Genomic DNA, 14,511 nt, shown 5'->3' on the forward strand with positions numbered 1-14,511 from the left:
AGCCGTTTTCTTTTTTTTGCTGTTAAGTAAATGCTTTGTTTATATTTCTGACTTTCAAAATTGGTTGAGATTCCAGCTCTGTGTTTACTGCTTACTCTTCCAGTGTACATTCATTGTCATATAGCTGGGTCTGAACTGAGGTGGCACAGTGAGCTAAAGAATGATTATGGATTAAACCCAGATCTGTGACTGGGGGTCAGTGTCTGTAAAGTTTCAGCGCTCCGTCCATCATCATCTTGTGTTTGCCTCGTTGTTTTCTAGACCAATCTTAAGTCCTTTGATATTATTGACTAGATTAGAACTAGATTATTGAAAGATGACAACACAGCTCGGGCAACCGTTTGATTTCCTAACCATTTTTGAGGTTTCAGAAACGTGGTTCTCCAACTTAATTAGAATTTCCCGTGGGCAATGTTGGCGTGGCTCTTCCACCTTCAATGTCATGTTTTCCGCGTCCCGCACTGCTACCTCATTTAGTTTGCCTGTCTCTGATCCAGTCAAAAAGGCTTCAGGATCATAGCGGAAGAATATGTGGTTGTTTATGTGATTATCTCTTGATTGCTTCCTGTTCAAATAGGTAGATTAAAAATGAGACATAAATAGTTTTTTAGGAAAGTAAGAAATCTAATTTGGCGGGGAAGACCATGGCATGGAAATGTAAGGGCCTTCTGATAAAGGATGGAATATAATTGTGGGTTCGGGACAGCTCACTTGGCATCCTGAGTCTGTCTGAGCCAGCGTCAATGCATTTATTACTTCTGTCCCCGCTATGCGGAGAGCTCCGATTTCACATGATTATCTACTACTCAAGGATACTAGAGAGAATGAGGACTGTAAGCAAGGCGTAAGAATGTTAAACTCTGTGTCTCATGTTCTTCCTATCTCTAGATTTCCATATTTCTTCATATTCCCGGAAGGCAAACAGAAACTCCAAATGGATAAGTTTATAATTAGGAAGCGAAAAGCTGGTGAAGATGGCGTTTGCGAAGAACAACATGTAGCAGCTATTGAACAAAGTACCCAAGAATAAACTGAGCGGTCTGTCTCAGCATGTAAGAAGTGTAAAGGGAAAATCTCCCATCCTCATTTATATAACAAAGCTTATATGAAACTGGGGTTCACATTTTCTGGTAATGAAAACCATCCTTGCCCCCAGTGTTTAGTTTGTGGGGAAATACTTGCAAATGAAAGTATGGTACCAAATAAGTTAAAATGACATTTTACCACAAAACACAGCCATTTGTCAGAAAAAACAGAAGAATACTTTTTTGAGCTTTCTAAATCTACAAGGAAGCAGTCTGCATCATTCACAAAGAGAACGAAGACATCAGAGAAAGCTCAAAAGGCAAGTTACTTGGTTGCTCAAATAATTGCCAAAAACAAGGAACCACACACTGTTGCCGAAACCACCATAAGGCAATCTTGCTGTGCTATTGTTCGAACAATGTTTGGGGCAGAATTTGAGATAGAAGTTAATAAAATCCCTTTGGCAGATAACACAATTGGAAGACGTATTCAGGATATGTCTGCTAACGTTAAGTTACAAATGAAGGATATTTTCCAAGACTATAATATGGTCTTTACATTGCAATTAGACGAATCTACGGATGTCAGTGGGTTAGCTCAATTACTGGTTTTTATAAGTTTCATTCATAGTGACAGAATTATTGAGCAATTCCTGTGTTGCCTAGAACTTCCCTTGAGAACTAGAGGTGAGGATATATTTACATCTTTAGATTGCTTCATGAAGGAAAATAATTTGCGCTGGTTAAATTGTGTCGGGATATGCACGGATGGTGCACCCTCAATGGTTGGCTCAACAAAAGGTTTTATAGCTTTAGCAAAGAAAGAAAATGCAAATATCATATTTACTCATTGCTTTTTACATCGGGAGGCACTAGTCGCGCAAACCATTGGAAATGAATTAAGAAAAGTTATGGACAAAGTGATTCAAATGGTCAATTACATTAAAAGCAGACCTCTTAAATCACGAATATTTTCCTCATATTTGTGGACAAATGGGGGCAAGGTTTAAAAAGCTCCTACTGCACACAGACGTATGCAAGGAATAGGAGAAAATATCTTAACAGCAGTAGATACAATTGGTGCTTTCAGAGACAAAATAAAAATTTGGGAAAGGAAAGTGAAAGAAGAAAGTTTTGAAATGTTTTCCAAAACTGATGAGTGACAGCTGAAAAATGAGATCAGCCCGCTGATTGTTGACCATTTAACATTGTTCGGAGAGAAAGTTTCTCATTAATTTCCAAATGTTGAAATCCAAGACTATGATTGGATCAGAAATCCATTTCTTGCAACTGGGAACTTTTCACTAACTGAAGAAGAAGAATTAGCTGAAATAAAAAATGATCGAAGTATGTTCATGATGCATGCAGAGGGTGATTTAGACAGCTTTTGGATTCGTGTTACAAAAATGCATCCAAACATAGGTAAAAAATCGTTAAGTATTCTCTTGCAGTTATCTACTACATACATTTGTGAAGTATCCTTTTCAACGATGACAAATTTAAAGACACTGAAATGTGGGTGCTTGAAAATGCTTGATGATGAAATGCGAGTGTCTTTATCAAATATTCAACCAAATATTGACCAGCTGTGTTCATCCTATCGGCCTCATATTTCTCATTAAAATAGTAAGACAAGTGCTGTTGGTTTTTTTTCAAATTTTGTAATTCTTGTGCTATGAGAGACAAAAGAGCAATTTGGAAAAGGAAAGCGCAAGGAGGGAATTTTGAAAGGTTTTCCAAAACTGCTAAGTGCCTGCTGAAATGTGATATCAGCCCCCTGATTGTTGACCATTTAACACTGCTCAGAGAGAACCCTCATCATTACTTACCAAATGTTGAAATCCATGAAAATGCTTAATTCCGAAATGCGTAATATTGACCAGCTGTGTTCATCCTATCCACCTCATTCATCTCAATAAAATAGTAAGTGCTGTTGTTTTTATTCAAAGTTTTTCATTCTTGCACATATTTATATTGTTACTCATAAAGGACAACATGTTTTGGGAATGTATGTGTGTTATATTACAAATCTTATTTTTTTCTTTTAAAAATCAGTTCAATTCAGTTTAAAAATCAATGAAAGGTTTTCGTGAGATATGTTGTGTCCCCATACATTTTGATACAGTTACAATTTATATGGCTTGTAAGTATTTGTCCTTATGTCTTGTATCCGGTTAATTTTACCTCAAAGTACTGAATGGAAAAACATATCACTTGTCTTATTTTCTGTTGCCTTTTGGCACGCTGCAATGAGGAAAGCGGTCCCACCTGAGTTCAATGCGCAGTGACCGGCTGATAGGTTGAATGATAGTTTTACCACTCACAATTCCCCCTTCCTGAACGGATTTTTGTATAACTCATATTCAGCAAGGCAACAGGTGGACTTTGTGCATGGTTGAAAGGGTTGGCAGTGCGTGCACCCCCCCTCCCTTTTTGTGCCGTAAATCACTGGGGCATGTGTCAATGTGTGCATGATTATATTCTTTTTTCAGGCACAAATCTAACCTTGCTTACACCCAGTTTTGCCAGTCACTGTCTTTGTTAGAACAGATTCACAATTGCTTTATTAACCTTCCTGCTTTCTCAAATTTGCTTGGAAATGCACCATTTGGCCACTATTTTGTCAAAATTTTCTCAAGGGGAGAACCCCCCCGGACTCCCCTGAGGTGGTTTGGGCTCGCTCGCGTTACCATGTCCCTAGTTGAAGATTCTCTAAAAGGTGTGTCACCAACATGAAAAGTTTAGAAAGCTGTGCCCTACAGTGTCTAAGTGCATTCTTAGTCATTGTAAGTGCAGTGCTGCCATGAAGAGTATACGGTGCTGGAAGTGTCATTACGAACTCCACAGCACCATAATGGTTACACTGAAAACTGAGAAGTTTGGTATCAAACTTCTCAGCACATTAAAACTACACTGATGCTGGTGTGGGATTTAATAAAAAATGCACACAGGGCATCTTAGAGATGCCTCCTGAAAACTAACCTACCACTAGTGTCCAGGCTGAGTGGCTGCTTTCAGTTGCCACCACCAGACATGTTTCTGGACCCCTGGGTCGAGAGCCTGCTGCTCTCTGGGACCTGAAACAATGCACATCCTGGGACGAGGTGCAGCCTCCTTCCCCAGGATGGGCAGGGTTCACGAAGGGGAAGCTTCAAAGGCTTTCTGCCTTTGTGAGCTCCCCCAGGCCACTTTCTGCTTTCATCAACTGGTCCCCACTGGTTCTGACCCCCACTTTGGGTGGGAGAACCGATGGGAAAAACAAGTGAGGAAGAGAGGTGTGCCCACCTCTGCCAACTCCACCCCTCAAGTGGGGGAGGCGAGGTGAAGCACAGCTCTGTCCCTGCCATCTTGCAGGTGGGTGGACTGTGCCAACCAGGGACAGGCTTATGCCCCTGCCACTAGAGGGTGGCACAATAGGGGGTGTACCCACCCCAGGGAAGGGACCCATTTGTCCCAACCTTTTTACCTACCTGTAACACTCCTCAGACTAGAAGAAACTACAGTGCCTTTGCAAACAGGAAGTTCCACATTGCAAATAACAGGGCGCCCAATATCAAAACAGCACCCTGCACCCGGCCGCCCTAGTGCCGCTGAGGGTGCACCTTTGGTGCTACTTTGTTTTCCCATTTGCCCTGAGCTAAAGTCCAGGAGCTTTGCTCCCACAACCAAGTGGCCTGCTCGTCAGCAGCCACCAACCGGAGGCCACCTATCCCCCATTGGATAACATTGGGCCTCAGCACCCGGCCACCCTAGTGCCACTGAGGGTGTAACAAGCGTGCATCCTTGACCATGGGGGACCTCTGAGTCTAACCCCAGAACACCAACTCCCACTACCAAATACTTACCTCAAAACCGATAACGCTGTTTTCCTCCATAGGATAACATTGACTGTTTTTCTTGCAAACGTGTGGAGTTTGAAAACCTAAAAAAATTCTTTAGAATTGTACTGTTTAACAAAAACACTTTTACTTACCTGTTTACAGGAAATGTCCCAGTGTAGTATCTAGGTATGCTACACTGAGTAAGAAAAGAAAGTAATCTTAAAAAGTAACTTACCTGGTATTTTACTGAAAAGCCCTTTCAAGTCTATGTACTGTATTTACAAAACGCTGCATTTCTCTGCAACAATACTGTAAGTCAAAACAAAGTGCATATACCATTACAAACTATAGTGTTTCAATTGTATATTTACTGCCAAGTACTGATCACTTAGCTGTGCCAGGCTTGCTTGGTTCTAGGAAATAAAATAACTAAAAGAATATTTTTATACAAAAACAATTGGTCTGAAGTTCAGTCTTTGAGTGTGTGAATTCATTCGATGACTGAGTGTGTTCAACAAATGCTTAATACTGTCCTCTGTTACTGCTTTACTGCTCGACCACACTTCCACAAATAGAGAGTGACTTGCTATCTAACTTTACCTCTGCCTACCTTTGGGGTTCCGCGGACTCTGTGGACACTATACCTCACTTTTGCAGGGGTGTGGAATTTATTAAAATATCTACTTGTCCATGGGGAAGGTTGCTTCATAAATCTACTTGTCCTGTAACAAAATCCACTTGTCCCATTGGTGCCAAGTTGTGCGGCGACAAATTATGGCAGCAATCTCATTATATAAGAGCTTTTATATAGCCTCTCCGATTATGCCAGGGCTCATACCATAGTAGTGTTTGAATACTAGCAATCCCTTTATGTTGCTACGTTTCCGCAGATCTACATACTGGGACCGAAGGTAGTGGTAAACAATAGTTTAAGGGTTGGAATATCCTTTTGAGTCTGTGCGAACCTACTAACTTGTTTTAAGGGTTTTCAACAACTCTTCTCTAACCTTTTCCAATACTGAGAAATTTTGGAAATTTACTCCAGACAATGGCAGAAGTAAACCTTCTTCCAGAAATGGGAAAAAAGTGGTTAGAGGGAAAATAAACTTGCAAACAGGTTTTCCAATGAGCAAATCTACACATGCTTCTTTGCTCATGCTAAAATGCAGTTCACAAATATTTTCTAGAAGTACTATCTCTTGCCCTACTGCTGTAAATTCTTGTGAATTCACGAAAGCCATATTGCTGCCCTTAATGCAAGGACATATACCAAGGGTGCACCTTTGAGACTTTCTTTAATAATTGGGCCCCTAGTTTGGTCTGGCGTTAACCATGACCTTTTGTATTTATTAAAATGCTGCTCTTTCACAAGGAGCATATCGGCACACAAATTAGTTTTGTTCAGTGCCAGTAACTAATGTGGCAGTGTGTGCTTTTTTGAGACCAGAAACAATTTTTGCTTTTGCCAATGTTTGTTATAATGGTGAGGGTCCAGCAGCTCTCACATCAATAAGGTTTTACAAAAACCATGCCAACACAAGTCACTCATTGCCAAAACTAAAAATCTGACCACCATTTCAGACCTATTGGCTTTGCCAATGCTTGTTTATTTTTAGGTTTCCCAAAATCTTATTGAAACTGGTTACACTGATTTTCTAATATGAATATTTTGGGGAAATACTAGCATGCATCAACACATTTTACTAAATGATGCTGCAAAGAAATGGTACCTGAAATTTTACAGCAGTTTAGCAAAAAAAAAGAAAAGTTTCCTACTTTCATTTTTTAGTAACATTTTATATTGAAAGCAAAGAATCAATAATCTTGCTTTCAAGCTTCTGCAAATATTTGCATCTAATCAGAGAGCATTCTGGGAGCAATATGCATAGCCTCATATTGCTAAACTTTGAAACCGTTTGTACACATTTTTATACTGGAACCACTGTCAGTAGTGCAGTCAGAACTTACATTTACTGAGAGCGCTCACCCTAATAATAAAGGCTTTCAATTAATGAACCATAAGTACAAGTTTGAACAGCATTAACACATGCACACAAATATTAACTTAACTGCAGGCAGTGCCCTTCCCTGATCCTTAATGGGGTACTGCAAACTGGCAGCCAAAGGGTTTGTGCTGCAGGGGGTTGGACCTAAATGCACATTAAAACTTGTTGCCCTTGACCCCAAACAATATGTCCTGGGCGTCGGGCTATAGGAATTCCACATCCCTGCTTTGGTATAGTGTATACAGAGCCAGCTTCCTACAGAAGCGAATGAAAAAATGGGCGGGCAGTGGGCGGGGCTTCCCTCATGTAATGAACTACCACAGATCTTCCCTGGACAGCGCTTGCGCGCTGACTCTAGGCTCGACCTAAAAAGCAAACCTACAACCTTCTGGAAGGTCAGCTTGTGCGCAGCCGTAATGTTTACTTATGACCACTGTTCCCAATAATGTGCTGGCGCGCGCACCATGCTCACCCGCATGCGCAGTGTCCTGTATTTAGCGCGCACACTGCCTGAGAGACCGTTCGCGCCGCCGGTTTTAAAATGCGAGCTGCGCCAAATACGGTCATTTCCTGGTTGCGTGAGGCAGGAAGAGACAATCGTGACACGGCGGAGCGGCAGGTAAGTGTTTCCCTTACCGCCTCTAGGGTTAGGGAGGGCTGGCATTCACTTGCTGCATTAATTTTTCTAATGGTGCGCGGCTGTGGGGCTTATGTGGGCCTTTGAGATAGTATTCGTGTTAATTGCAGCGCCTTTGTGTGCTGAAATTAACATAAATACTATCTCAAAGGCCTACATCAGCCCAACAGCCGCGCACCATTAGGAAAATTAATGCAGCAAATCTAAAGCACGACGTGTGCTTTCAGGATTCTGAAAAAACACGTTGTGTTGGTTAACTTTCTGCATTTCTTTTCTTAAGAGTGCGCTGTGGCGGGGCTGATGTGGACCTTTGAAATAGTATGCATGTTAATGGCAGAGCACAATGACGCTGCAATTAACATGAATACTGTCTCAAAGGCCCACAACAGCCCCACAGCCAAGCACCATTAAGAAAATTAATGCAGAAAGTTAACCAACACGACGTGTGTTTTCAGAATCGTGAAAGTACATGTTTTGCTTGTTGACTTTCTGCATTTCTTTTATTAAGAATGTGCTGTTGCAGGGCTGATTTGGGCCTTTGAGATAGTATTCATGTTAATTGCAGAGCACACGGCCGCTGCAATTAACATGAATACTATTTCAAAGGCCCACATCAGCCTCGCAGCCCTGCACTATTAGGAAAAGCAATGCAGAAAGTCAACAAGCACGACTTGTGCGTTCAGGATTCTGAAAGCACACGTCATGTTTGAGACTGCGCATAGCTGCCAAGGTTTCAGATTGCTATATGTGACATTGTCATATTTTCAGACTAATTATGAGTGACATTTTAATGACTAGGAATGACACTTTCTTGCAAGCTAAATCAGGCAAAGAAGACGAGGGAAATATACAAATATCAGAAACAACATCCATTTGATTAATGAGAAACTCTATGAATTTAACTGCTGCAAAGCACAAATAAAATATGCAGCCAGGAAAAAAGCATTCTGTGAAATTAAAATACAAACTGCTACTTTGGTTCTTCATTATGTTTGATGGGTGAAAGCACAACACGTCTTTAATTAAGATTATTATACCAGCTCAGTCTCTTTGGCACTTACTTTGTTGGTTGACGTTCTCAGGTGTGTCGGGTCCGTGGCAACAGGTGGGCCCTTGCGTGGCCAGACCGCAGCGATTTTGACTTCGGCGGTTAACCAACACCATCTACCTGGTCTGGGTGGGTCTGGCTCATGACTGTGAGACAGCCGCCGTTGACGCTGGTGGGGCCGAGGTCGACTTAGTCCAGGATACATAATGCTCAATATAATACAGGCGCCGCCGCTGTGGTGAGATCAATGCGCCCAGCTGCCATGCTATTACCCCCACTGAGCTGAGCAAATGCCACCGCGTGGTGTTCTTATCGCACATGCTGCTACTTCAGGCCTGGAGCTGATCACTGGTACCCCACCTCTCTTTTCATGTTGCGGGCTGTACCTTGTCTCCGGGTGCCAGCAAGGGCTTGCAGTTGTGGCCCAGGCACATTTGGCTTCACCCGCCCAGCGCATTCACCAGGCAGGGTCTATCAAGGCCTCAACCTGCGCAGACTCTCTTTCCTCTTTACCTTGAGGGCCCCCTCGTGACATGGAGGAGACCCAATGAGAGTGTTATCGCCGTGGGCAATAGAGGATTTTGTAGCAGCCCTGGCAAGTAATAAGATTTGAGGATATTTCAAATGATAAATGTTCCGGCCCAAGGAGCTATCGCAAAGCGCTGCAGGATGATCAACTTGCAGATGCCTCCCGCTCCGCTCGCGCCGCGGACTACGTGCCTACTAAAATTAGTTACTTTAAAAGACTCAAACACTGTCTCCACAGTAGCCATTGGGCGCACTGACAGTGACTCCTCTGACGTCAAAGTTATCGTGCGGCTGTAGTGTTACATTGTAGCAGCGCTAGCGCAGATGAGCCCAGCCAGCTCCAAAGTATGCCGGGAGCATTGCGCACCACTCTCACAGCTTTCAGCATGGTGTGTATACATCATAGACATGACAGCTGTGAGAGGCGCAATAATGCGTGACTTTCCATTTCAGTGCAGTGATGCGGACCGCCGCACTGAAATGCAATAGTCTCACGCCTGATGCGTAACACTTGGCAGGGCTGACTGCAATTCTTTTATTAGTGCGGGGGCTGTGGAGCTGATTGTGGGCCTTTTGGCAGTTTTATATAGCGCTCTAGTGCTTCTACACCATCTATTACTTTTCTTCATACTTGTTTTATTGTGCCCTCTTCCGTGTCTCTTTTTTATGGTGATTTATTTTAGTAATTCTTTAAATATTCTGTGCCGCACCCTCTCCAATGATAGGCCGAAGCTCTCCTGCCCTGCATGGATTAATTATGGCACCAGCCATCACTGTGTCATTACCCTGCAGTGACCAGCTATCACCCATCGCAAGCCGGTAACAAAAGAAGAGAGAGTGACCATTATTGGCGCTAGGCTCTTGCTACTTATTGTCATATGTTTGAAATAGAGATACCTTGAGGCCTTCCATATTTGAGGCCGCAAAGGCACGAGCCATTTGTATCATGTTCCAAAAGGTAAAGGATATTTAAATCATGTTTCAATGCCAAAACAAAGAAAAAATGAAAACGCAGGACAGTTGAAGTAGTTGTAAAGCGGATGCTGTCTTTATTAGCTTTGCAGGCAGAATGTGGTTCAATATATTCATCTAATTTTAAAAAGCATACATGTTATGTTTTTTAAGAACAAATAAAATGTGCCTTGAAAATACTATAACATATTTGTCCTGCAATATAAAACACGGGTAAATTTAAAACATTACTTGTAGTTTGGATTGGGAGCTATAAAATCATCTATGTGAACTGTTTTTCTGTTTTGCCCTAAATCTTGTGCAGTAGGTGGTTTGGATCGTGGCTTGTGCCAACCGCTATACTTTCATAAAGGGGTTGAATGCTGAGGCGAGAACTCCTACCTCAATGTTCTAACCTGAAACACAATTAGAGCCCTAACAGAAGGCAACATACTGTGTTGCTAGTGCTTAATTTGAGCCAGTGGTTGCAGGAGAAGTCTAGGGGTTAAAACGTACTGGAGTGGTTAGGGTTGTCTTTACTAATAAGAATGTATTTCCACCCAAACCAATCCTTTTTACCAACATTAGTATAGTGAAAGATAAGGAAAAAAACATAACTTTAACCTATACCATGCAGATTGCAAGCAGCTCTTTGACACGTCATACACATTTTTAAAACAGCCATAATAATCCTCTGTACTACTTTATGATGAATCAAAACTGCAACTAGGCAAACAACTCTCTCCAGCAGAAATATTAATCACGGGAAACCTCCTTTACCTCGCAGTGCCAACAATGACTAGCCTTTGCAAAGCATTCACTACCCCGACTGCGACTTTACCACAAGTTACTTTAACTCAGAAGTTGTTACGACGACTTGCTGTAGGGGGCTCGTTTTTGGAGTGGTGACAAACTATCTCTGATGGGAAAGCCAGACAATACTCAGTAGCTTGCACATCAAATTGTAAATATGTTATGTAATTGTGTATATATGTGATCTTGTATAGGCTCCCAACACTCCCCACCCTATGAACAGTGCTCGAGTTGAGGATCTTTAGTAAAATCGTATTACGGTACCACCATTGGAGTCCTGTGCTTTTCTAAACCCAAAGTGTACTTGCCTGTGTAACCAATTCATGTCATTGCGTGTATTTCTAAATTGAAAACCTGCTTTAAGACACTTCATATGGCGCTACATGTGTGGAAATGCACTCTTTTCACTTTTTTAAGTAAAAGTTTGGAGTGATATTTGGCGCTGCACCCACACGGTCTGATTCCCGGCGCACATAGCCTTAGTTGCAGTGCACAGAGACCTTATACTGCCGCACACTGAGGAAAAAAATTAGAGGGAACATTGCTTATGACACTAACTCAACAAGCAAGAAAGCCCTAAACGACACTGTCTCAAATTAGAACTCAACAAACTCAGCTGTATCAAAGAGAAAATATAACTATTGACCTTTAATGATCCTGAAAAAACAATCATTACAACCCACACAATGAAATTGATACTCTATAAAGATATCTCACTTGCCACAGACAGCTAGGGGTATGATCAACTGCACAGACCCAGCAAGCACCAACGATACCTCACTAGAAAGGAAAAACAAACAAAAAATGACAACCAAGATAACACAATATAGATCTTGCACAAATCCAAAAAGTGAATAAGAAAAAAATAACAATTAGCTAAATATGTTACAATTAATTAATCCGTTAAAAAAGCATTCAAGCAGGGAAATTATACTAATTTGAAGAAACTTGTCAAAACCTGTAGTAATACTCACTCAAACAGACCATGCCAAAATCCTCGGCATCATCTTCGACAACAAGCTCACCATGAAGCATCAGATAAACGCTGTCTCCTTAGCCTGCCTCCTCAGTATGGTCCAGAAAATATTCAGATGGCTTCCCATCAACACTAGATGCACGGTCACCCAAACCTTCTGCATCAGCCGCCTGCACTGCGGAAACTCCCTCCACGTGGGCATCACCTCACAACTACTGAGCAGACTGCAAACCATCCAAAAGGCTGCTGCCGGGCTCATCCTCGACCTCCTGAGAAGATCCCACATCACCCCCCACCGCAGAGCGCTCCACTGGCTTCCTGTTCTTAAAAAGGTGCCAGTTCAAACTGCTGACTCATGCCTACAAAGCCCTGCACAATAAAAGACCAGCCTACCTCTACCAGAGACTGAAGTTCCACTAACTTGACAGACAACTGCGCACCTAACCCACACGTCCCGCTTTCGCAGAAGCAGCGGCCGCACCGGCTCCTACCTGGCCGTCAAGACCTGGAATGGCCTCTCACTCCACGTCCGGACTGCATCTAACCTACAGAAGTACAGAGATGGCCTAAAAACCTGGATGTTCTACTGACAACTTCCAGCACCACTCCCTGCCCACACCAAGCACCTGGATACCCTAAACAGGTGATAAGCGGCGCTCTACAAATCAACTGATTGATTGATTGGTAGCACTTTTTCTGGTGGATACTGTAGCTGCTGATTCCTCACTGGCCTCCTACTTCTTTCTCTTTTCAGTAGCTGCAAAGGTCCCGAATTCGGTATCAACATACTGTCTCCCAACAGTTGTTTTGTGTGCTGCATCTGAGCAGGGGCGGCTCTAGGCTCATGGTGGCCCTGTGCAGGGAGTGCAGGTAGGGGGACCCGGAAGAGGGGGTCCGGGCGGGGCGGAGCTCAGGAAGGTGTTTTAATAAAACGTCCAGAAAAGGCGTTAGATGACCAGTAACATGGTAACAGAAAAACGACGTTTAATTTTTGAGTGCTCATCACTTGGATACTTTGTTTTAGAATCTGGGTCTCTGGAGGGACCCCTTTCAACAAGAAAAACACGTTGCGCATCCGTAAGAGAGTTCGGCCACAAAGTAGGATCCCTCCAATCACATAAATCATATTCAGAACACGGGTCTGTAACATGGTCTTGCTCTTTGGCTTCCTTTTCAACACCAGCATCATCCGTCTGTAAACTCTGTACCTCCTTCAGAATGCCAGATGTTGATGGACCGATGAATGATGTTTGAGTTTCTCTGTCTGAGGGTCTTTTGTAATAATCCTCATCCTGAGTTGGTAATTGCTGCATGTTTGTATCAATTTCAGAGTCACCTTGTTCATTTTCATTGGTCTGCTCATGAGTATCATTCTGCTCATGGATATCATCATTTTTTTGTTCTTCTTTATGGTCGTCAGCGCCTGTTTTACCTAGTGCATCAGCAGTACTCTGGCCAGAGGATTCTCCATCTTTAGGTTTCCCTTGGGTGATAAAGTTTAGGATTGCTCCTTCCTGTGACACTACGAAAGGCTGCTGAGCCACCTTTCTCTTTCGTTTCGAATAACCAGATTTGTGTACTCGAATTCTCTTCATTTTGCTTGCAATGCAGCGGGCGAGGCTAGCGGTGGGTAGGGAAAAAAAGAAGACAATCAGCAGTGGCGGCTGCTGAAAGATTTTGATGTGTCATTTTTATTTTCTTGCAAAAACAACAGTTGGTGGACAGAATGCAGAACAATGTTATACATTCACCCCAGTACAGAGATCTGGGCCTAAATCCGTCGTTTTTTTGCTCACCACACCACCCCAGTTCAGACATGGCCATATGCAAATCAGCCTTGACCCTGTGCCTCATGGGAACAGTCCAGCCCGAACTGCCAAGCCATGTCTTCCCTGGACTACACAATGAAGGACCAGCATACCTTAATGAACGAGTGAAGTTCCACCAACCTACCAGGAAAATATGTTCCAGAACCATCTCCCTAGCAGACACCCAATGCAGCCGCTGATAAAACAGTGGAGGCTGCTACTTCTCCCACCTGGCAGTGAAGACCTGAAAACCCTCCCCCTGCACCTCAGAGCCTCACCATCGCTCCAGCAGTTCAGGAAGGACCACAAGACCTCGCTGTTCAACCAACAAGCAGCATGATCCAGTAGCATGAATCCCACACCGCCTCGAGACCCTTATGTGTGAAGCAGCTGAGCTTTACAAACCCTGACTGATTGATAGTAATTACCCTTCCCACTACATGTATGACACATTATGAGGACTAGCCACATATGGAAGGTTTATTTGAAGAGTGTTATAAAACTATAGGGTAGATCATGTGACTTGGCATACAAGGTCTGTTTTCTCAGTCCACTGAGAACAGTAGAGCCTGGAGAATAGTTCATGATCTATTTGGGAAGTGACCTTAGCAGGAAGAGAGTAAGCTACCTTGAAATCATGGCACACAGAGACCTGTCTCAGTACGTCACTAACTGAACCTGAAGACAGCCTACAGGTAACCAAAGACTCGTCCACTTTACCACATTGTCAAAAGACAAAATACAATATATTTAATTAAGGTTTCTTGTATAGTGCCATATTCCAGCAACCAGTTCTGCTCGCTTTCAGAGCACCTATTAAACAAGGATTAATTACAGTGAGTCCTAAGGCTATGAAAATGCACTAGAGGTTCACTGAAGAAAAATTAATGTGCAAGGA

General features: G+C 42.7%; 1 protein-coding gene across 1 annotated transcript in view; it reads left to right on the forward strand.

The window, feature by feature from the left end:
* The first annotated feature begins 1,444 nt into the window (after window positions 1–1,444).
* LOC146870353 (serine/threonine-protein kinase tousled-like 2) overlaps window positions 1,445–14,511 on the forward strand; it is a 608,416-nt gene continuing 595,349 nt past the window's right edge. The window contains exon 1 of the mRNA XM_085642876.1: window positions 1,445–1,617. Coding sequence (XP_085499002.1) covers window positions 1,445–1,617 — 173 coding nt within the window. The remainder of the gene's footprint in view (window positions 1,618–14,511) is intronic.

This window comes from Triturus cristatus, chromosome 1_1 (genome assembly GCF_964204655.1).
Source record: "Triturus cristatus chromosome 1_1, aTriCri1.1, whole genome shotgun sequence".
In the NCBI taxonomy this organism is placed as follows: Eukaryota; Metazoa; Chordata; class Amphibia; order Caudata; family Salamandridae; genus Triturus; species Triturus cristatus.